Raw genomic sequence first — 24,168 nt, forward strand, 5'->3', positions numbered from 1 at the left:
GAAACTTTAAGTTTGAACATGAAGCCCATGCAAACTACTGATATTCCACCTGATAATGACAGGATTAGAATATGCATTGTTGAATAGAAAAATTAATAACAGGCATCTTTCTTTGATTTTAAGCTTTTTCTTATCCACAAAACCAAATATTAACTATAAAAAAGCATAACCCAACTGCAAAAACCTGTCAGAAGCTGCTCTATAGCATTGTAAATTTGTCTTATCCTGCTGAAAAGGATAGTTATCAAACCATTCCCACCTAATTTAAATCTCAGAAAAATCCCAGGGCTGCAGGTGGGTAGAAGGCCAAATTGTTAGCAGCCAGGTCAGAAGTGCTGTCAGTTGATCTCAGTAAAGGGGAAAGGCAGGGTTCAATCATGTTACCATTAGGCAATGGCCGATCATCCATATCTTGCCCCCCTCTTTATGTGGAGCCATGGTGGCCCAGCTGAGCTATGGCTGCTAACTACCAGCTGCTCCTTGGAAACCCTATGGGGCCGTTCTACTCTGTCCTATCGGGTTGCTATGGGTTGGCATAAACTTGATGTCAGTGGCTTTTTTTTCTCTTTACAAGCCCCATTGTACCTAGCTTCTTTGAGCCATTTGCTTTTTCTGGAATCGAAATGGACTCGCTATATGCATATGGAATGACTGCTCAGAATAAACCTTATGTTCAAAATCTGGTGAGTTTTGATTATTTTTAACTATATATGTTTTTTTTAATTTTCTTTTTTGTTGTTGAGAAAATACACAGCGGAACAGACATCAATTCAACAATTTCCACATGTACAATTCAGTGACATTGATTACATTCTTCAAGTGGTGCAACTATTCTCACTCTCGTTTTCCAAATTGTCCCTCCATTAACATAAACTTGCTGCCTCTTAAGTTTCCTATCTAATCTTCTGAGTTGTTGTCAGCTGGATTCCAGGTGGATAGTTCTTAAAAGAGCACAATGCTCAAGGCAGACACTTTTTTACTAAGCTAAACTATCATTTGGTTTGAAGGAGACTTCAAGGCATATTTTTGGTTAAAATTTTAAAGATTATCTCAGGGCAATTGTTTAGCAACAAGCAGATGTTAATCTTATTAACTCTGGTATCTCTGTGTTAAATGATTTTCATTGTTTATATAAAGGGAAGCTTTTTGAATCACATTCACCTGGAAATATGCCTTCCCTGGTTTGCATTTCCACAATGCTGTATTTAAAAAGCTTAAAAATTTAGGTAATTTCTTTCAGTGGAAGAGAAGCCTAATATCTGTTGCTGGATATATGAAGAAGTAGGAAACTTGCTGTTCTGGAGTGTGGTTGAGCATGGCATTAAGCATCTGCAGAGCAAGGGCTAACTGACTTTTTTAGGTGTGAAATTTAGGGCAAATTCCTCCTTATTTGTAAACTGAACATAATAATGCCTTCTTAGTGTTGTTGTGAGGGCAAATTAAGTAACATAAATAAATGCTCAACAAATGGCTACAAATTTTAAGTTAATTTTAAGGAGAAGTCTTGTAGAGTGTTGGAAAAGGCTACCGAGATCTTTAAAAGCCCAACAAACAGAACAATGAAATAATTCTTGGTATAAATACTCTGGGGTGGCAGAACCGCTCTAATATATACTAAGAAGGGAATTGGCTTTCAATGTTCCTCTCTTTTTCATTCTTACTCTGTAAGTTGCACTACACAGCCACAATTGAGAAGTTATGTCTTTCAAGACAGTATTAATAAAAAAGCTTCTCCTCTACCTATTGTAAGCGGGCAGAGAACCGGTATACAATACATGCAAAAACTATTCCAAGCTGCTTTAAAAAGTCAATGCACAGACATTCCTTTACTACCAAATAAACCACTGCCATTAGCATTACTCTGCCTCTGCAGGCTAGGACCTGACTTTGCATGGGACAGAATAACAGGACATTTATTTGGTGTTAGGCAAAATTCTTCCCACTTTCTTCATTTGATCCCTGTGAGGTAGAAAATGCCATCACAGCCCTATTTTAAGAACACAAATTGGAAGCCATAATTACCTGGGGTTGATTCTTACTTTTGCACTGCTCTCTTGGGACAAGGTTACCACACCTTGGTAAGCTTGCTTCCTGACAATGCGCGTTTTATGGTTGCTGTGAAAACTAACTGCACAGTGGTTAAGGGCTCGGCTGCTAAGCAAAAGGTCAGCAGTTGGAATCCACCAGCTGCTCCTTGGAAACCCTATGGGACAGTTCTACTTTGTCCTGTAAGGTCCTATGAGTAGGAATCGGCTGACAGCAACTGGTTTGGTTTTTCTGGGGAGAACTAAGCAAGGTAACAATGTATCTGAAACACCTGTGATGCAGATGTCAGTGATAGCCACGTTTATTTTTATTTTGCAAAAGACGGAACTGTGGAGTAAGCACATTTAGGTAGATAATTACAAGAGAGAAGGTGAATCCGAAATTTTGATTTCCAGACAGGCATTCTTTATTGACTACATCGTAAGATTAGTAGCTCTTTGGTGAGAGGAATCTTCATTTTTTCCACGACCTGCAATGACATTCCTATCCTTAATTGTCCACTACTAGGCTATCTTGTCATTATTTTCATTCTCTTTGGCAGTTTGGACCATGGAATATATAACAAAAATACCTTCACACTTGTCTAATAAGCTTCCGGCCTGTCCCCTGAGCCTGACACCATAAGCTTCCTAGGTAAAGGAAGAAGTGCCCTCGCAACTCAACCTCCGCCAACACAAACAGCGTCAAACCGGCGCCCCGCCCAGTTGTTTGTATTTTCTTCCCTTGGCTCCGCCCACCGACCACGCGAGGCTTGGTCACGCCCCTAAGCTCCAGCGCTCTGGGAGCCTAGCGCCTCAACCCGTCTACAGGGATTCCCTCTCCAGCCAATTGCATCTGAGCAACGGCTCTGCCCCTAACAAAGATGGCGCCGGAGGCCGCTGTGAGGGCAGGCTGATCTGAACGCCCGAACCCGCGGCGGACAGAGAAGGCAGTGGTAGCAGTGCGGCCCCAACCATGGAGGAGGGCGGCAGCGCTGGCAGCGGTGGCAGCGACAGCAGCACCAGCGGAAGTGGTGGAGCGCAGCAAAGGGAACTGGAGCGCATGGCTGAGGTCTTGGTCACCGGGGAGCAGCTACGGTAAGGAGAAGGCAGACCGGTGGGCTCGTGGCGGCACTGCCAGCCCGTGCCACAGCAGTCCCGCGCGCACGCGCGCTAGGGCTCGTGGCTCGCAACTGGCGTGGGGCTCCCGAGCAGCCGCGGGTGCTTGAATGGTCCGCGCTGCGCCCTTGCCCTGATGCTGCAGCCCGGCGCTCTGCGGAGTTGCGCCTGGTGCGGGGCTCTCGGGCGGACGCGGGCGCGCGAGTGGTGCGCGCTGCGCCCCTGCCCAGCTGCACCCAGCTGCATCCTGCGCTCCGCCGACTTGCTACCGGCCACCGCGTGCGCTCCCGCTTTCCAGTTCTAGGCTCTGCCGGGGTTCCCGGCTGACAGCCCGCGCCTGGCCCGTTGAGAGAATAGGAGGGGTCGGTGTGGAGCCCCGAGCTGCCCCTTTATGCTTAGACGAAAAGAGCCAGCCTAGTGGTCGCCGTCACTTGGGTTTTCCTTTATGTTAGCAGGTTTACATCACTCCTCCGAACCCTCAGCTCTTTATCTGTAAAATGGGCTTGATTACTTCGCCTCCCTTGAAGCGTTGTTTTTGAGGCTAAACTGAGGGAATATTTCTGCAACATTGTCCCTGTCAGTTTCTTGGCACATCGTCATCTATCATAATTTGGGTCCGCAAGGGGGCGTGGAGGCACCTTGTCGAACTGTCCCACTGCTGTGCCAAGTTCCCCAGCGCGCACGTTTTGGTCCGCGGAGTGCTTCTGCCCCCGGCGACCGCAACCCCCGGCGACCGCAAGAATCGTCACTTGCCGGGTCCCCAGGGAAAAGGGAACAGGCAGTGGCCCCCGGACTCCCTCGCCCCTCGTCATTCCCATCCATTCTCAGTTCTTCTTGGGTTTATGTTCTAGAGTTGGTCTGACCGGTCCCGCAGTTGCTAGTCGTGTGCTCATAAATCAGTTTGCTTGGAAAAAAAAATCTGGCTCGGCCACGATTTGCACGCCGGTCCCTGGTCCTGCCGGAACGACGCTCGCGCCTATTGTAGTTCTTGACCTGAATCACCCAGTTCATTTTGCTTTCTAAATGTTACTTGTAAAAGTCCCCAAAGGTTCGGTAACCACGCTGCTTGCAGCACTTGGGTTGGGAAAGTAAACATTGGAAGCCAGAATTGAGTTTAACGTTACAAAAGGCAAACCGCATATTTCTATTCCTTGTTGAATATTTTTAAAGCATGGTCAGTTTTAAAGGGAATAAAAAAACTTCTTTCCTTCATTGAGTGTTCTCTAATTGAAAAAAAAATTAAGCTTTTCTGATTTAATTTGAAACACTTTTTTTTTTAATTTAACTTTATTTTTGATGAAAATGTATACAGCAGAACCCTCTCCTAGTTTCTGGAATAATGGTCAGTGATATTGGTTACACTCTTTAGGTGTGTCAGCATTCTCAAGAATTCTGTCGTAGTTTCACTTCCATTACAGTACTTCATCTCCCGGCCCCCAATCTTCTCAGCTACCTTTAAAATCAGCTGTCGACCCTTTAATTTTATGTAGATAATATTTTCTTTAAAAGGAAACATGATTCTCAAGGGTGATAATCTTTACACTTTGGGCTAGACCTTTGCTTAGTTTAAAGGTGACTTCAGGGGATAGTTTCAATTCAAGGTTTGAAAAGCAACTCTGGGCCATAGTCTTGGGGACTCCTCCAACCTCCGTAGGTTCAGTAAGTCAGGATTCTTAAAAATTTGAAGTTCTGTCCCAGGTTTTTCTCCTTTTTTAATCAGGATTTATCTATTGCGTTCTTGATCAGAATGTTCAGTGGTGGTATCCAGGCACCAGCTAGTTCTTCTGTTCAATTTGAAACACTTTTTAATAGTTTATTTGGTCCTCACTACTATAAAGCCCCCAAATGGGTAGGGTTACTTACTTTTCATTTCCTTTATGAAGAGAGCTTGATGGCTCTCTTTGTCCAAAAAGCACTTTCTCCCTCAAGATGCAGCTTAAGGGTCCCTTCCTCAAAGTCCCTTTAAGCTAGATTAAATCCGCCCAGCTTTGCCACACTTACTAGTGTGGGACCTTAGACAAGTTACTTAACTGAGAATGATGAGCGATAATGGAACCTAACTGATAGTGTTAGTATGAGGATTAGGTCGGTTCTGCAAGAGTGGCTGGTATATAGTAAGCACCATGTCAACATTAGCTGTTGTAGCTCTATGACTTTGGACAAGTCCATTCATCTCTCTGAGCTTCTGTTTATCTGTAAAATGGCGCTGAAGAGAAGTACTTCATGGGGTTGTTGTGAGAATTTGTCCTGGGGCTTGGTGTATGAGTGAGCCTTCAATAAATGGTTGCTGGAATTAATTAGTATTATTTATTTCTGTGTCACCACATGTGACTTCTAGCACGGCAGGATTTGGCTGCAAGGATTGGGTGGTGGTTAAGAGCACAGGGTGTGGAATCCAGCTGCCTGGGCTCTTATTCTGTCACTACCATGCATTAGCTCTGGTATTTTGGGACATTTACGTAATGTTTCTGTGCCTCAGTTTCCTTTCCTATAAAAACGGGGTTTTACTGACTCCTCTCTTGTAGAAGTTTTGCAAGGGCTAAATAAAATGCTACATGTGAAAGGACTCATAAAGGTTAGTTATTTAATTTCATTTTGGAAATTTTGAATCTTTGCTCTTTATATCTCAACCACCTTAGCACTTTGCCTACCACATAATAATTAAACAGAAACCCAAGAAGAGTCCCTGAGGCTATGAGCCTGATATCAATATCAATAAATATTTGAATGTATATCATATTTAATTCAATATACTACCTGTGTTTTATTGACTGCAAAGGCATTCAGTTGTGTGGATCATAACAAATTATGGGTAACATTGAGAAGAACAGGAGTTCCAGAACACTTAATTGTGCTCACGTGGAACCTGTACATAGATCAAGACACAATGGTTTGAACAGAACAAGGGGATAATGCGTGATTTAAAGTCAGGAAAGGTGTGTGTCAGGGTTGTATCCTTTCACCATACTTATTCAATCTGTGGAGCCGTCGTGGTGCAGTGGTTAAGAGCTCAGCTGCTAACCAAAAGATTGGCAGTTAGAATCCACCAATAGCTCCTTGGAAATGCTATAGGGCAATTCTACTCTGTCCTATAGGGTCTCCATGAGTCAGAATCGACTTGATGGCAATGGGTTTTGCTTTTTTTGTTTTTTTTTAAAAATTCAATCTGAATGCTGAGTAAATAATCTGAGAACCTGGACTATATGAAGAAGAACCCAGCATCAATATTGGAGGAGGACTCATTAGCAACCTGTGTTATGCAGATGACACAGCTTTGCTTGCTGAAAGTGAAGAGGACTTCAGGCACTTACTAATGAAGACCAGAGACTACAGCATTCAGCATGGATTACACCTCAGCATAAAGAAAATGAAAATCCTCACAACTGGACCATTAAGCAACATCGTGATAAATGGACAAGAGATTGAAGATGTCAAAGATTTCATTTTACTTGGATCCATAATCAGCTCCCAGGAAGCAGCAGTCAAGAAATCAAATGACACATTGCATTGGGCAAATCTGCAAAAGACCTCTTTGTAGTGTTTAAAAGCAAAGATGTCGCCTGAGGGCTAAGGCGCACCTGACCCAAGCCATGATATTTTCAGTTGCCTCATATGCATGTAAAAGCTGGATCATGAATAAGGAAGGCTAAAGAAGAATTGTTGCCTTTGAATTATGGTGTTGGTGAAGAATATTGAATATACCATGGACTGCCAAAAGAATGAACAAATCTGTCTTGGAAGAAGTATAGCTAGAATGCTTCTTAGAAGGGAAGATGGTGAGACTTTGTCTTACGTACTTTGGAAATGTTATCAGGAGGGAGCAGTCCCTGGAGGAGGACATCACGCTTGGGAAAGTAGAGGGTCCGTGAAAGAGAGCAAGACCCTCGCTGAGATGGATTGACATCGTGGCTGCAACAGTGGGCCAAAACATAGCAATGATTGTGAGGATGGCACAGGACTGGGCAGTGTTTTGTTCTGTTGTGTATAGGGTCACTATGAGTTAGAACCTACTTGATGGCACCTAACAACAATAACACATAAGATTTGTGGTGTTGGATCAAATGCAGTGAAGCAAGGGAAGACGTTTTGTAAAATAAATCAATAAACCAAGATTAGTTGTTATTATGAATGTAAAATGGAGCTGTAGTGGCACAATGGTTAAGCACTCAGCTGCTGACCAAAAGGTTGGCAGTTTGAACCCACCCAGTGGCTCTACAGGAGAAAGACCTGATCAGCTGCCATAAGGATTACCACCTAGAAAACCCAATGGGGCAGTTCTACTCTGTTGCATGGGGTCTCTGTGAGTTGAAACTGACTCTACAGCACCAAACAACAACAACAACATGATTGTTATAAACTCAAGATGTGAAATTGTGGGCTGGCTCCAGAACCGTAGCAGCATCGTTCATAATAGCAAAAGTAGAAACAACAGAAATTTGTACCAGCTGATGAACAAATAAACAAAATGTGGTATATCCATGGAATGGAATATTATTCAGTAGTAAGAAGGAATAAAGTACTGATAAATTCTACAGCATAGATGAACCTTCAAAACAAGTGAAAAAAGCTTGTCACAAAGGACCACGTATTGTATGGTTCCATTTTATACAAATTGTTCAGAATTGACAAATTCATACAGACAGGAATCATATTAGTGGTTACCTGGAACCCTGGTGACACCGTGGCTAAGAGCTCAGCTGCTAACCAAAAGGTCAGCAGCTCGAATCCACTGGCCACTCCTGGGAAACCCTATGGGGCAATTCTACTCTGTTCTGTTTTCTGTAGGGTTGCTGTGAGTCGGAATTGACTTCATGGCAATGGGTTTGGTTTGGTTTTTGGTTAGGGCTGGGGGAGGAGCAGATGGTAGGTGACTGCTAATGGCTAAGGGATAATGTTTCTAAAATTGGTTGTCATGATGATTGCACAACTCTGTGGATGTACCAAAAACCATTGTATGTATTAGATAGGTGAATTTTATGGCATAGGAATTACATCTCAATAAAGCTGTTACAAAAAATGTGTTGAATTACATGTCAGAGTGATGGAACAAAAAGTATTAAAACCTTTTAATTGCTTTTCATTTTTGACTGCCTAAAGAATGCAATGTTATTTATCTGTAATTTAATAATACAACATTATTACTATACCAGGTGGAACTGATATTTTACATATGTATTTTTATAGTGTTATTGCTTGCTGTAGAACAGAGAAAGGATGCCATAAATGGTCAAGCAGATCTTCTCAGAATGTTCCTAATTTGAAGATGATTAACCAACATAAATAATTCATATTGGTGATGCTTCCTACTACGACTTTGCAAATGGTTATTTACATTTATATTTTATATGTAAATCTTTTATCTTGAAATCTGCCCATGACACTAATTATGACCTCTAGATTTTACCTCTTTTTTTTTTTTATGGGATAGTCCTGGAAATGCTTAAGAAGAAAGATGTTTGTAATATACCCGTTTTGGTTGGGTTGATTCCAACTCATAGAGACCCTATAGGACAGAGTAGAACTGCCCCATAGAGTTTCCAAAGATCACCTGGTGAATTCAAACTGCCACCCTTTTGGTTAGCAGCTGTAGCACTTAACCACCATGCCACCAGGGTTTCCATTTTTAATATAGTATTTAAAAATAAAGAAGCCCAATAATATCACCATTCTCTTTGCTGTAATGATAGGAACAATAATAATAACAGTTAAATAGCACTTATTCCTTGCTATAGACTCTTCTAAGTGCTTTACATATATTAATGCCTTTAATCTTTACAGCATTATGTAGTAGATGTCTCAGTACTCTCATTAATGGATGAGAAACTGGCCATCGCTATACAGCCAGGAAGTGGTAGAACTGAGAGCCCCTTCTCTTGAATAGAACACTAGATTGTCATTTAATGGCGTTTCCAACTAGTGATTTAGAAAGTTAAAAAGTATTGCGATAAGACAAATGTAAAACAAAAGTCATGTATATGAGACTGTCACATTCTAGTGTGACAGCTTTTACAAAGCAAAAAGTAGACAAATGGTTTTTCCATTCTGTTGAGAAAAATCTCATTTATTCCTAGAACTGTTTATGTTTTGACAAGATAGAATTGTCTTCCTTGCCATGTGGGTATGAAAACTTGATTTGGACTCCGCTCATTATGAATTTTGAGTCATTTTAATGGGAAGATAAATTGCAGTTCACTCTTTTGCCATCTGTGAGGATGGGAGTGGGGAGGGGAGGAGAATCAAGAAATGTAATGAGGAATGCTTAATTAAAAGAGGAAACTTTTCAGGCATTTCAGTGGTGCTCATTTACCTAGAATAAATATGCTAATTACAACGATCTTCAATCACTAAAGCTGGTTCCCTAAAAGCAATTTACCAGGCAGTGAATTTTAGCTCAGTGGTAGGAAATTGTCATCCTTTCAAATTGCTTATCTTATTTGCCTTTTTGCTGTAGCAGACTGGCTTTCCAGACTCTTACAGCCTTGTTATTGCCTTGTCCAGAAAAAATCCTCGGTAAATATTAAGTTGCTTTCCTGAAGTTGCTTTGTAAATGTTAATGCAGTATGCAGATAAATGGTAACAAAAAAAAAAATTTTTTTTTAAGTCAGCCTATTGAACCAAAGACCAAGCCGCAATAAAACAAATGTGAGATTTAGAATTTAAAGCATATAGAAACAAAGAGAAATAATTCATTTTGCTGAACTTGGAAACTAAAGAACTTGAAGGTTAGTGTGGACAGTGTGTTAATGGTAGCCCCTACCAGTGACCATTGATGTGGAAGCTGAGCTCGACTAGACCCTGACTGAAGGGAGAGCAGGCACCAGTGTCTCAGAAGATGCTCTGGAAACCTAGGCATCTGAACACAGGAGATACAACTTTATTCTCCTAAAATCCAAGCAGCTATCCAGGAGTCAGGAAAATACTACCTGCTCAGAAAAAAAAAAGGGGGGGGGCAGAGGGAGGAGCTTTGGGGAGCAGAGAGTCACTGTTTGGATTCCTTAATTCAAAAGGGCAATTGCCTTTGAATCAAAGGCTTTTCCAACGGGCAGACCCTTTTTCTGTGAATATTTTCTGCTTCCAAATTGGATATAAGGGAGCAAGCACAATCCTAGCACATAGTAGGTCCTCAGTAAAGGCTCCTTTCTTACATCAAGTGAGAACATGTCAGCGTACTTTGTAACTTGCAAAAAAAAAATACCATGCAAATGGAAGATGCCTACTAAGTGTTCAATAAATGTGGAATTATATGTATTTCGTACCCTTATGCAGTTATTCTTATGGAAACCTTTTTTGGAGTGACTTGAATGCTGATGGTTGACAAATGATGTATTCGTGATTACTCTTTCTAAAAGGCCAATGCTAATATTTAAGTGACAGCTCTCAGCAGCTTTGAAATCAATAAACCTTATTTATTATCTGTTGAAATAATATGTATGAAATTAAATAACTTATTTACAGCAGTGGGTGGGTATTTACTTCAAGTGAGTAAGTTAAATAAACCTCAAAAGAAGAGAATGTGAGGGGGAGGGCAATTGTTCTCTTCTGTTATTTCTAGTAGTCAGGAGCAATTTCCCTTCATTAGTGATGGCTCTTAACTGGTTGGTTTTCATGAGGTTAGTAATTAGGAAAAGACAAAGAAAACAATCATCAGTCTCTGTCATAGTTGTCTTGTGCTGCTATAACAGAAATACCACAAGTGGGTGGCTTTAACAAACAGAAATTTATTTTCTCACAATTTAGGAGGCTCAAAGTTTGAATTTAGGGCTCTGGCTCTAGGGGAAGGCTCTCTCTGTCTGTCACCTCTGGAGGAAGGTCCTTGTCTCTTCTGAGCATCTGCTCCTGGGCAGCCTTCATGTGGCTTGGCCCGTGTCTTCTCCCACCTCTGCTCTTCCCCATTCTCAGAAGAGATTGACTCAAGAAACATTCTACACTAATCCTATCTCATTAGCACAACAAAGACAACCCGGTCCCAAATGGGATTATAACTGCAGGCATAGAGGTTAAGATTTACAATACATATTTTGGGCGGACACAATTCAGTCCATAACAGTCCCTCTTCCTGCATGCCAAGGAATCACACTTGTCTGTGGTCCTTCTATTATCCATCAAAGAAAGGTAGGTACCAGATCTGAGATTGTTGTTCCAGTATTTGTCACTCTTAATCAGATTTGGGAACTCATGTCAGTGACTGGTTTTGGGTTTTTTTTTTTATGGCTTCTCAGGCACTTGGATGGCAACAGTGGAGAGGGAGTGGGGGGAGAGGGCTTAGTGGTACAGACAGCAAGCTTGCAAGCAGCTGTTCCCTGTGGCACGCCCCAGAGGCAAGGGGAGCTATTTTCACCAGGGCTGGTTGGGATGGACGCCATCTCTAAACACTTTCCAGAGATCACTGGCTTGCTCAGGTCTGCACAAAGAGCCAATTTTCTAGTAGTTTTAAACTTTTTTTTAAGGTTGGTTAAGGGAATGGGGAGGTGGAGGGAGAAAGCACCCTGGAGTGTGGGACCAGATATCCTTTCCTGGCCCCAGTTTTCAGATAATAGCTGTTGCTAGGGTGTGGCAAAAGAGGACAAATATCAGGGCCCCCAGCTCAAGGGAGCCCACCGCAGCTGCAGAGGAAGAGGTAGTTAGCAGCTGGTATTATTGAGTGATATCTGGACAGGAAAAGCAAGGAGAACTGGAGAGAGGGGTAAAGTAGAGATATATCATTATTTGCTGGTCTAGAACAACCACTATGTGAAAATGCGAACTTACAAAACGAATATGTTAAGAAAAGGTTTTTTTTCCATGTTGAAGAAAGGGCTCTAAACATATTTTTATTGGGGGTCCTGGGGTTAGTTTGCTACTTAAAATGCAATTTCCTTTTCACAGATGAGGCTTACACACTTTCTTCCAGGCACATATAATTGGTACAGAAGCCCCTGGATAGTGCAAACTCTTTTAAGTCCTGGCAGTTCGAATCCAACCAGAGGTGCCTGAGAAGAAAGACTTGGCAATCTACTCCAGAAAGGTCACAGCTATTGAAACACCTGAGGTCACCATGATTTGGAATCGACTCTGCAGCAAATGGTTTGGATTGGTTTATACCGGGTAGAGTAAAGCATGAATTTCTTGGATTGTAGACCGACTGTTTGCTCCCCAACTCTTTTCTTCTTCCCCAGAAGGAAAGGAGAATGGGGATACTCTTCACTGAATTTTTTTAAAGTTGTATTTGCCTTTTACTCTTTCACTTTTCCATAAACGTAAGTGACTTACACAGAACTTACTGTTTGCAAAAGGCAATGGTTTATTCCCTGTGGTGATACATGACTGTGTTTTACATTCCAGTTTCAAGTGCCCCTGATATCATCTTTAGCTATAAAAGGCTGATAAAATAAGACTTTACCCAAGCTCCCACTTATTATATTTTTTCTTCATAAGAACTGGCAACAAAAAGCAATTTAGGGATGAAGTTTTGAGGCAGTGATCTAATGCATAACCATGATTCGTTTTCCTTTACACTTATTGGAATTTATTTTATTAATGGCTGGTATATTGAATCTGATAGTCAAACCATAACAGTGGCCATATCCTAACTCGTGAGGTTGACTACACCTTGGCTGCCATGATAGAGAACACTTATTGTGCTACCATACTTACAAGAACTAGAAATATAGAGTATTTAAAGACATCCAAATAGAAGGAACGAGAGTGAACTCGAGCTTTTTTCCTCCATTTTATTATGAAAAATTTCAAACATACAGAGAAGTCAAAAGCATTTTACGGTGAATACCACTTAAATTCCACAATTAACGTTTTATTGTGCTTGCTCTATCACGTAACTACCCTTCTATCATTCCCTTTATGTGCTAATCAATTCCAACGTACTTTTTTATGTATTTTGGAGCAGGTTGCAGACAATAGCACACTTATTCCAAAACCTTAACATGCAGTTTATTAGCTAGCATTCACTCATTTTTTTTAATGGTGGTGGTGGTTTGGTTGGTTGTTTCTGTTTTCTAGAAATAAAATTTATGAACAATGAAATGTACCATTTGGTGAGTATTGACTAAGGTATACATCTGTGAAACCTCTATCCAGATATCTTTGGATGCTTTTGGGTCAAGAAACAAAATCAACTTAAACAATAAGGAAATTTATGGATTCCCATTACCGGAAGTCCAGGAGACACACGCCTTGAAACTTACTTTAACTCATTCCCTGTAATTCTCTTGGCCCTCTCATCTCTCCTGAGGCTCCTTCGTTTGCCCCTGTTTTGTTGGTTGGTTACATCCTCAGGCCAGTGGAGGGATAGGAATTTCAGGGCTCACATGGCCTATAATAATACCAGAGGAAGAGAGGGAACATTTCTACTCCAATTCCAAACTCAACTCCTGAGGTTCACCCTGATTGGAGGCTTAGGTCACATGTGTGCTGACGAACCAATGAGATTGTGGCTAGAGGAGTGGATGGCACTGCCCCAGCCAGACACACACAGAAGTTCACACACAACTGTATTCTACTACTTTTAGAAACTTTAATAATTGATAAAATTTTCTGTTATCTTTGAGAAGGGGAAAAAGCCACTAGTGTTGGTTGTTTTGGAGAAAAAGGACAGCATAACACATCAGAAAATACTCCACTGAAAAGAAAACTTTTATTTCTTTGAAAATATAAACTATGAAACTGTGAGACTGAAAGATTTAAATTTATTACAGATGTCTTTTTTCTCGTTTTACAAGAACTTCTTTTGCACAAATCTTATTTTTGTTGGGTGCCACCATTCCTTCACTTGTTAGCCCATATTTATTGAGTTTCTGTTATAAGTCAGGTATTAAGCTACTTGCTGTAATAGACACAAAGTGAAAAAAGAGAAACTTCTTTGCTTTGAAGAGCTTAAAATATATCCTGTCCAGTCTTAACTGTTTGTACCAGGTAGAATTCATGACCTTAAATCACATTATGTTAAAAATAGATATTCTATTTATCCATAAGAAAAAAAAAGCCAGAGAGAAATGGTCATGTATTTTGTTATTGTTCTTATGTGCTATTGAGTCGATATGATTCATAGCAACCCTATAGGACTGAGTAGAACTGCCCCATAGGGTTTCCAAGGCTGTAATCTTTATAGAAGCAGACTGCCACATCTTTCTCCCAGAAGCGGCTGGTGGATTTGAACTGCCGACCTTTCAGTTAGCAGCCGAGCATTTAACTGCTGTGCCACCAGGGTGCCTTATGCATTTCACTGATTATTTTTTAAAAGTCACCATAGCAAGTATTTGGAAATGTTATGCATCTTATAATAATAATAATAAAAAAAAAAACACAAAATCATCTTTTTCCCCATTGAGAGAAATGACTCGTCCAAGCATATAATCAAATGACACCCCATTCGTATGCTCATATTTTTTCTGAAATAATACCACATTCTTAGAATATATTGTTAGGTTTACCGTATATCAAGCTCCCACCTCCCCTTCATTTAGCTTCTGGACTGAGGAGTTGTTGCAAAGCTGTAGAAAATATTGTATTTCACATTTTGAAGCCAAAGGTAACTCGATGGTGACAGGAAGTGCTCCGTCTTCCTGCTTCATTCCATGCAGAATCCCTGTTGGTGCCTCCTCACCTGTAAGCCCTACCACCAGTCCTGTGAACATTCCCTGTACGCCCGCTAGATGCCAGCCACTGTGTTAGGTGCTGGGGACAAGGGGAAGATCTTCGAGTCCCAGACTTCCCCCTGTTAATCGCTGGTGTCTCTCAGTTTCAAGGCTAAGCTTTTACCCTGTTGGTGGGGATCAGCAACTTTACATTTACTTTTGTGGTTCAAACTTTCCAACCTGCAAAGTACACAAAATAATACAAAGTATGTAAATCCTGGGATAGCATTTCTGGGTTTAGTGAAGGCAAGAGTCCTTTATTTGTACATTTATATTTACCTGAGGCAAAATTAATTTCATGAAGGAGTGTATACCTCAGAGGAGTGGGAGTTACAAGGATGCCTAGGTGAGGAAGGCCAAGGATCAGACATTACACGAAGCTTGTGTCTTATGTACTCCTTGTAAAATACATTTATTTTAATATCTGCATACCCAACAGGGAAGCTTTGATAAATATTGACATCAAGAGACATTATAATGAATATTATTGAAAACCTAAGAAGGGGTGGGTGGTGTTGAGGTTGCTACCAGGCATTATGGCAAAGAAGTACACTTAGAGAAGGAAGCCATGCTTCTAGAAAAAGGAATATAACTGCCTCAGAAGCTGCTGCAGGGCAAGAAGACTCAACGCCAGAAGAGGGGTGTAGGCCATACACCTAGGATAACAGTTGTGCATCCGAGCAGTGATAAACAACCTACATGGTGGGGAACCCAGCCAGAAGTGGGCCTTCACGTTCCCAGTTACCCTGAACGTATTCCTCCTCCCTAACAAGCTTGTGGCAGTAGTTTGGTACAGTACAAAGATCTCATACCTTTCAGATAAATTTGGAACAAAAAATTAGAGATGGTGATAGTTGTATAGAGAAGAGTGATCAAGGTGCGAATTTTTGTATGTGGGTTGTGGGTACATGGATAGTTAAGCAATTCAGTCATTTACTAAGTGACAATAATAGCACATGTCCTATGTGTTTGCATGTGTATTATTTATACGTGTATATGTTATTTCATGTTTTTTTTTTTATGTTGTTTCATGAGGCATTGGTAGTATCGCTGGGATACTTGGGTTTATTTTCTGGCCAGTGCACCTCACATGCAGCCATCACTTGTCTGTGACTCTGGGCTTGTGTGTGTTTTTTATGTTGTTTCATGAGGCATTGGTGGTATCGCTGGGATACTTGGGTTTATTTTCTGGCCAGTGCACCTCACATGCAGCCATCACTTGTCTGTGACTCTGGGCTTGTGTGTTACTATGATGTTGAACTGATTTCAGAGGAGCTTCCAGACTAAGAGGGACTAGGAGGAAAGGCCTGGTGATCTGCTTCTGAAAATCAGCCAGTGAAAACCCTATGGATCAAATGGTCTGATCCACAACTGATCATGGGGATGGTGAAGGACCGGGCAGTGCTTTGTTCTTTTGTGCGTGGAGTCACCATGGGTCGGAAGCTGCTTGATGGCAGCCTCTAACAACGTGTTGTTAGTTGCTGTTGAGTCGATTCTGACTTAATGGTGCCCGAGTATATGCGGAGTAGAACTGCACTCCGTAGAGTTTTCAAGCCTGTGACCTTTTAGAAGCTAGGCCCGTTTGACTCACCACCTTTGGCTAGTAGTCAAGGGCTTAACAGTTGGTGCCATCCAGGGCCCCACACAACTAACAACATATATTGTTTCATATAGTCCTTATAACTCTTTTTTCCCCATTTTAAAACTGAAGAAACTATGGCAGTAGCAATTTGCCCAAGGTCATATAGGTAGTAAGTGCAGGAGCATGATTTCGAATTCATTTCTCTCAGAGTTCCTATTGGGTACATGTAACTGTGGAAATAACTCTGGAATATATCAAGAAGTAAGATCTATTCTCCTTGCCTTCAAAGAACTCATAGTCTAAGTGGGTCAAGGTGGAGAAAAAGGCATATAGATGAAGTAATAATTTGAAAGTAATTATAGGGCAATATATAAAAAAAAATAGAGTGGTTTAAACAACCGGGGGGGGGGGGTTTGGCTCATGTAACATTAAATTTTAGACATAGGGTAGACCCCAGGTACAGTTTGATCAGGATCCCAGGTTTATTTCTCTTATGTTCTCTTGATTTTGCCCTTCTCTGTGCATTAGCTTGGTTCATGAAGGCTTCTTTTGCAGTTACATGATGACCACCAGCAGCAATCAAGGCTGAAGAGAAAGAGCGTGTTGCCCTCAATCATCAACCAAAGTCTTGAGCTTTGATGTTTTTAGACCATATTAACTCATAGGCCCATAAGTCATTAAGGCAGAGCAATGTCCTTCACGGTTGTCTTCAGTCTGCCCATCAGCACTAATGTGGCAAGGAGGATGATACTACCCTGATTGCCTTAGATCAACCAGGACCCCTCTTGAGAATAGAGATGAAGTCATTCTTACCCAACCACATGGCATTATAGGGAAGGGCTCACTGAGTGTTGAGGAGCTACTTACAGTGTTCCCCACAAAGGTAGTTTGAGCTCGATGATGCAAAACCAGTGAAGATTTTTTAGCAGGATGTGATAGGATTAAGGCAAAATTTTAGAATAAATAACTTAAAATGGCAGAGGTGGGACATGCAGAGAAGAAAGTGCCCATTGAAAAGCCACTGAAAGTGCCCACAGCTTAGGAAAAGTTAGGAGTTGCTAGCATCCATTCAGACCCCACTGCTTTCAATGTAAAAGAGCCCTGGTGGCTCAGTGGTTAAAGCAGCACTTGGCTGTTAACCAAAAGGTCAGTGGTTCAAATCCACCAGTTACTCTGTGGGAGAAAGATGTGGCAGTCTGCTTCCATAAAGATTTACAGCCTTGGAAACCCTATGGGGTCACTATGAGTTGAAATTGACTCAGTAGCTAGTGGTTTTGTGTTTTGGCGGGGGGGAGGGGTGGCTCCCAATATAAGGAACCCTGGTGGCATAGTGGTTAAGTGCTCAGCTGCTAATGGGAAGGTCAGTGGTTCGAACCCACCACCCTGCTTTCATGAGAAAGATGTGGCAGTCTGGTTTCACGAAGATTTATAGCCTTGGAAACCCTACAAGGCAGTTCTACTGTGTCCTATGGTGTTGCTATGAGTCAAAATCGATTCAGTTTTTTGGTCATCAATGTAATTTTCACTGTAAACCTCTCCACTGTGGTGATCGCTTGTTCATCATCCATAGGTCTGCTCTGGCAACCCCCTCATCCTGCACCATCCCCTGGTTTGGAAGATATGCCACTGTTGTTCAGGATTTGTTCACTGATAGAAGTAGAGAAGAACTCAACCTATGACTAAAATGGCAAGTGGCTCAGGTTCAAGTTGCAAAGAATGATTTTTGTATCACTTGGGTTTTGATGTCTTTCCAAGAAATCACTTCCACCCAGAAAGAGCCTGAGCCAAAGCTGTGTAAAAGTTATCTCTTTGTTTAAGCAAAGCTGCTTAAGGAATAATTAAGATGCAGACTTTTTGGGAAAGTTGCAAAACATTCTTTACTTGCATAACTCAGCTAAGGGAACGTCTTTTACGTCATGTGGCTCAATATATTTTGTCATTTTTTTCTCAACTTTGTAAATTGGAAATGGGAACAATCTTTGGGGGGGTGTCAGTTTTTTGTACATGGTTATGAAGATTTAAGTTTATATGATATGCAGTGAAATCCACACCGAAGTGTTAACTTGCCATGACTGGTATAGCATCTTACTCTAAATATAACTAAAAAAAAAAATATATATATATATATAACTAGTAGGTATAAATTCAAATAAAAGTGGTTTTATTCTTGGATCATACTTCATGTCTTTTATACAAACCTTTTATACTTCAAAATCGATGACGCATGTACAAATTCAGCAAAGGCTTTGAGCTCAAGTACTAAGAACTGTGATATAAAAAGCATGGTTTTTTGTATGCCTGTGTTGACTTCAAAAGAGAAGCTCCAGTTAAACCCATTGAGAAGGGTTGATGAAATCTAAGAAGCCGGGCTTGGAGCCAAAGCATTTGTCTACTAAGTTTGACGTCATTTGCTGAGTTTGCACTAATGAGGGCTTTAAGCCAAAAAGAGCAGATTTCCATTACTCTGGACTTTGTTATAATTTTCAATTCCGTCTTTCAAGCAAAGGTGTAGTGAATGATTAGGAAGGAGCCCTGGTGGTGCAGTGGTTAAGTGCTTGGCTCCTAACCAAAAGGTCTGTGGTTCAAACCTACCAGCCACTCCGCCAGAGGAAGATGGAGCAGTCTGCTCCCTGTGAAGATTACAGCCTTGGAAACCGTATGAGGCAGTTCTACCCCGTCCTGTAGTATTGCTATGAGTCGGAAGTGACTGGACAGCAGTGGGTTTGGGTTTGGTTTTTGGTACTAATTAGGGTCAACAATTCTTTAGAAACCACTGTTCCAGTGCATCAGGATGTGTTGACCAATTTTGTTTATCAGGGGACTAAAGTAATTTATTTGTATGCTTAATTAACTAGAGGGAATCTTTTCAACTGTTTTCCTGCTAGTTCCATTTTGATTAGTCATTTTGCTATTAGGTAATTTTTTTTTTCCTAAAGGGCAACACAGAGCTTTGGTGGTGCAGTGGTTAGGAGCTCAGCTGCAAACTAGAAGGTCGGTGGTTTGAATCTACCAGCTGCACCTTGAAAACCCTATGGGGCAGTTCTGCTCTGTCCTGTAGGGTAGATATGAGCCAGGATCAACTTGAAGGCAACAGATTTTTTTTTAAAGGGAATGCAGAGAAGAAGAGGAAGTTGGTTTGGCTACTCGTCAGCAGTTCTGGAAGAATGTTTATTCTGGGAAGAGTTTGAAATCTGGGAGAATTTGGAGATTATCTGGATATTCCCAATTCATTCATGTTGTCCCTATTTCATCTGTATTCTAAGATCTCCTGGCTGGAGCCATATCTGTGAGTGCTGGGGGCTGGGGTGGGTGGGATGATCTCTTGAAGGTCTTCTTCCCTTGGGTTCTTGAGATTCAAAACCTACCATTCTGCCACCCACAACTCCCCTACCCACCATGCTCTTCCATGGACCTTCCATCTTCTGCCGGAGAAAATTTCTGGTGGCCAGAACTCAGGCTATTCTTCACGAGCTTCTCAATATGTGTGTGTGTGGCGGCGGGGGGCAGGGGGACGACCACCATCCCCTTAGCAGTCATACTTACAGAATCTAATATACATTTGGGAAAATTACTGCAATCTTTACCTAAAAGAACTTTTTTTTTTTCCCCTGTGGTTGTTAAAATTCAAAACAGACTGTCAGCGTAAAAGCAGATGTTTCTCATAGGACAAGTATATTCTTCTCCAAGAGCCCCCCAAAGTCCTGTTTGGTAATTCTCCAATAGAAGGGTCAAAGTGACTGCAGGCCCCTCTCTGCTTCCCATGCAGACTTTTAGGAGCAAATGGTGAGGGCTTCCAAAAGGAGAGACCAACCCTTGTTGCCAAACTTCTTATTCTGGTGACTTGAATGAGTGCCTTTCCCTCTTTTGAGTCTTCCAATCATTAAAACCTGTGAAAGCTGGAACCTGTGTAAGGCAGAGACCTGTCAGAAAACGAAAACTCAAATATTTTCTCCTAAAACAGGTGATAGAAAAGTAAGACTGTATCCTGTCAAAGGTGGAAAACTTACAAGACCAGGAAAAACAAGGCAGGCCCGTTGAGTTCTGCCTTCCACAGGGTCCACTGTACTTGGCACAGATGTCTGTCAGGGTGTCTACAAGTCTTTATATTTTTGAGAAGGGTGAAGGTGATACTGCAGTGTTTTATGGTGCAGATTAAGGGGCAGGCTTTACTGCAGACCCATAAATATAATGGATTCAAACCTACTGTTACAGATTGAATTAAAAAAAAAAAAAAACCAAACCCACTGCCGTCGAGTCGATTCCGACTCATAGCGACCCTATAGGACAGAGTAGAACTGCCCCGTAGAGTTTCCAAGGAGCACCTGGCAGATTTGAACTGCTGATCTCTTGGTTTGCAGCTGTTGATAGTGTCCCCTAAAACATGTGCTGTGAATCCTAACCCCCTGTACCTGTGGAGGTAATCCCATTTGGGAATGGGGTTTTCTTTTTTATGTTAATAAGGCCATATCAGTGTTGAATATGTGTTAAACCAATTGCTTTTGAGATATAAAAAGAACAGATTAGGTACAGAAGCAAGCCAAGCACACTCAAATCACCAAAGAACTGAGGAACATAGGTTAAAAAGAGAAAGGACCTTTTCCCCAGAGCCAACAGAGAGAAAAAGCCTTCCCCTAGAGCTGGTGCTCTGAATTTGGACTTCAAACCTTCTCAACAGTGAGAAGGGAGCCCTGGTGGTACACAGGTTAAGTGCTTGGCTGCTAACTGGAAGGTTGGCAGTTCAAACCCACGCAGCAGCTCTGCAGGAGAAAGACCTGGTGATCTGCTCCTGTAAAGGTTTCAGCCTAGAAAACCCCAGTGGAACAGTTCACCTCTGTCGCATGGGATCACTGTGAGCTGACAATTGACTTGATAGCACCTAACAACAACAACAAACTGAGAAAATTTGTGTTTGTTAAAGTCACCCACTTGTGGTATTTTCGTTACACCAGTACCAAATAACTAAGACACATACCAATTATCATGAGGATGGTAGAGAACTGGGCAACGTTTCATTCTCTTACACATAAGGTCACTGTGAGCCGGAGGTGACGGGAAGGCAACTAACAGCAGCAGTGTAAGTGCAAAGGGTGGCCTAGAACTGATATATGGTCCTCCATTCTCTCATTATCCTACAAAGTGTTGGCAGGAGCCTGAAGGTGTCAGATACGCAGCTTGTGTATGTTCCACAGGAGGGACCCTGTCATCCTGCTACCCTGCCTTCCTATAGTGCCAGCGTGAGTGGCCTTATCTCTGGGGGTAAATACTGCGATTCAGGCACCAAAGAGACTGAGCTGAGAAACACAGGTGTCCAGTAACTAGAGACCTCAGGGGGCTCGTTTGAGGTTACAGTCCCTCCTATTGGGGAAAGGAAGCTACCAATCCTATGGGAAGCTGGGTTTGTATGCAGCCGAGCCTGGAGCCATGGTGGCGCAATGGTTAAGAGCTCAGCTGCTATCGGAGTTTGAATCTACCAGGTACTCCTTGGAAACTCTACGAGGCAGTTCTGTTTTGTCCTGAAGGATCGCTATGAGTTGGAATCAACTCAGTGGCAAAGGGTTTGGTTTGTGAGTTTGGATCCCCTCCCTCCGGGGAAAAGCTGGACTCTTTGGCCCAGCCAGCTCACTGTCTGGCAAATCAAGTCAAGCCTTTGAGGTCAAATCCACAAATCCCCCCACAGTTTGCAGGTCTGTGCACTCCTCCAGGTGAGGTACAGTGCCTTATTCATTCTTATGTACAGAGCTCACCTGATTAAAATCCAGAAACAGTCTTTCCATTATGTCGATGCTACTAGTGCATTTTGACTTACTCTGAAATTTTGAAAGGAGGACTTCAAGCTTTATCTTATTTAATAAATGAGGGTATTTAGTTCAAAGGTTAAACTAGGCTGTATCTTTTAACCGCTGACTCTGGTTTTAATTGCTTAACACTAAGCTTCCATCTCTTTTCCTTCTGCGAAGCTAGATGGATAAATAATCCCTTGCAGTAGATTGTAAGTTGTATTGGTACTGCGTTTATTGGTATCCACCACCTGTCTGTCACTTTATTGTACTATGGTGGCTTACGTGTTGCTATGATGATGGAAGCTATCCCATTGGTATTTCAAATGCCAGCAGGGTCACGCATGATGGACAAGTTTCAGTGGAGTATCCAGACCAAGAAAGACTAGGAAGAAAGGCCTGGCAATCTGCTTCCAAAGATCAGCCAATGAAAACCCTACAGGTTGCAACATAACATTGTTTGACTCACTTACTTTGGACACATCCTCAGGAGGGATCAGTTGCTAGAGGAGGACATCATATTCGGTGAAGTAAAGGGCCTTTGAGGGTGAGGGAGACCCTCAGTGGGATGGATTGGCACAGTAGCTGCAACAGTGGATTCAGACATGCTGGCAATTGTGAGGCTGTTGAGGGACTGGGCAATGTTTTGTTCTGTTGTATATAAGGTTGCCATGAGTTGAAGTCAACTTGACAGCAGCTGTCTATCTATTGCTATAGTCATTGATTCAATATTATTCTAATTTTCTTTTAGCCTTCCTAATAAATAATAACAGTATAATAATAATCCTTATTTATCGAATAGTTACTATGTGCCAAAAAATGTGACATGCACATTACATGAATTATATCATGTAATTCTTGAGTAGGTATTAGTCCCATTTAGAGATGAGGACACTAAGGTTGAGAGAGTTTAAGAAACTTGCCCAGAGTCACAAGGCAAGCAAGTGTAAGAGCTGGAATTTGCAGGCCCGTAGTCTCACATGCATTTCTATTGTGAACCAGTTCACTTTTCTGGTCTTTTTATGTTTTAGTCTGTTGCTTCAGTGTGCTGCTGAAATTGCTAAGTATTTAGGCACAAACACAAATTCCCACTTAGGGTCAGCTGATTATGTAATTGCAGACAAGAAGACACAAACCAATTAATATTTTTAGCTTTCACAGATGCTCTTAGAAACATGATCATTTCAGCCACATAGACTCATAGCAACGAATAGTCGATGGCCCAGGTGCCTTCAGAATAAGCTGAGGGCAGGTCGCACTTTTCACCTTTGGTCTGTGTAATCACACGCAACACTTGCTGGGTGTGATGAAAATATCAGGGAATTCTGTCATGTCTATAACAGTTTAGTTTATCTTGGTTTTGTGATAAGTATTTATGACACAAATTATGTACATCAGCAAGCATTAAAACAACGTCTTGTTTGTAGATTTTATGCACACTGTTCTGTTGGTCCTCAACATTCTATGCATCCTTAGCCCTGTGGGCCAAGAGGAACCTGAGTGGTATTCCAATCCCCGATTGAGAGGAGAGCTGCTCTACTGGAAGTTCTGGTATACTTTCTTGCTCACTGATACATGTACTGCTGTCCCAGTGTATCACGTATATCATAAACAGACACAAAAAGAGAAAACGTTAAGAACATCCTTTTAAGAAGAAATAAAAATAGACATTCTGGTATTTCCTGTCTGTACTCCAGAGAATTGTCTTGGGCCCCTCCTTTGCAGACCCCTCTCTAGGCTCTCAGCCCCAGGAGGGAGATCAGGTTCTGTCAGGTGTATTGCTGTATCCTGCGTGTCCATCACAGTGTCTAGTATGTGATTTAAAAAAAAAAATTTTTTTTTGCTGGATTGAGTTGATTTTCCATCTTGCTGGAACTTAAGCCTGAAGTGATGAGTTGATGACAAATGTTTCTCCTGCTTTCCTGAGGGAAGACCTTCAGAGGTCTTCCCAGGGCTTGAAGCCAGACACTAGAACCTTGAGTCCAAGTTCTTACTCGCACTGTTTAAATTAAGGTAGACAGTACCCTCGAATTATT

The 24,168-nt window shown here is 41.7% G+C and overlaps 1 protein-coding gene across 1 annotated transcript in view; it reads left to right on the forward strand.

Annotated features, from left to right (window-relative positions):
- The first annotated feature begins 2,166 nt into the window (after positions 1-2,166).
- Positions 2,167-24,168, forward strand: part of DEPTOR (DEP domain containing MTOR interacting protein) — a 142,872-nt gene continuing 120,870 nt past the window's right edge. Inside the window, exon 1 of the mRNA XM_003408166.4 lies at positions 2,167-3,122. Within this exon, the coding sequence (XP_003408214.3) occupies positions 3,001-3,122 (122 nt within the window). The 5' untranslated portion in view covers positions 2,167-3,000. The remainder of the gene's footprint in view (positions 3,123-24,168) is intronic.

Source organism: Loxodonta africana, chromosome 14 (assembly GCF_030014295.1).
Source record: "Loxodonta africana isolate mLoxAfr1 chromosome 14, mLoxAfr1.hap2, whole genome shotgun sequence".
NCBI lineage: Eukaryota > Metazoa > Chordata > Mammalia > Proboscidea > Elephantidae > Loxodonta > Loxodonta africana.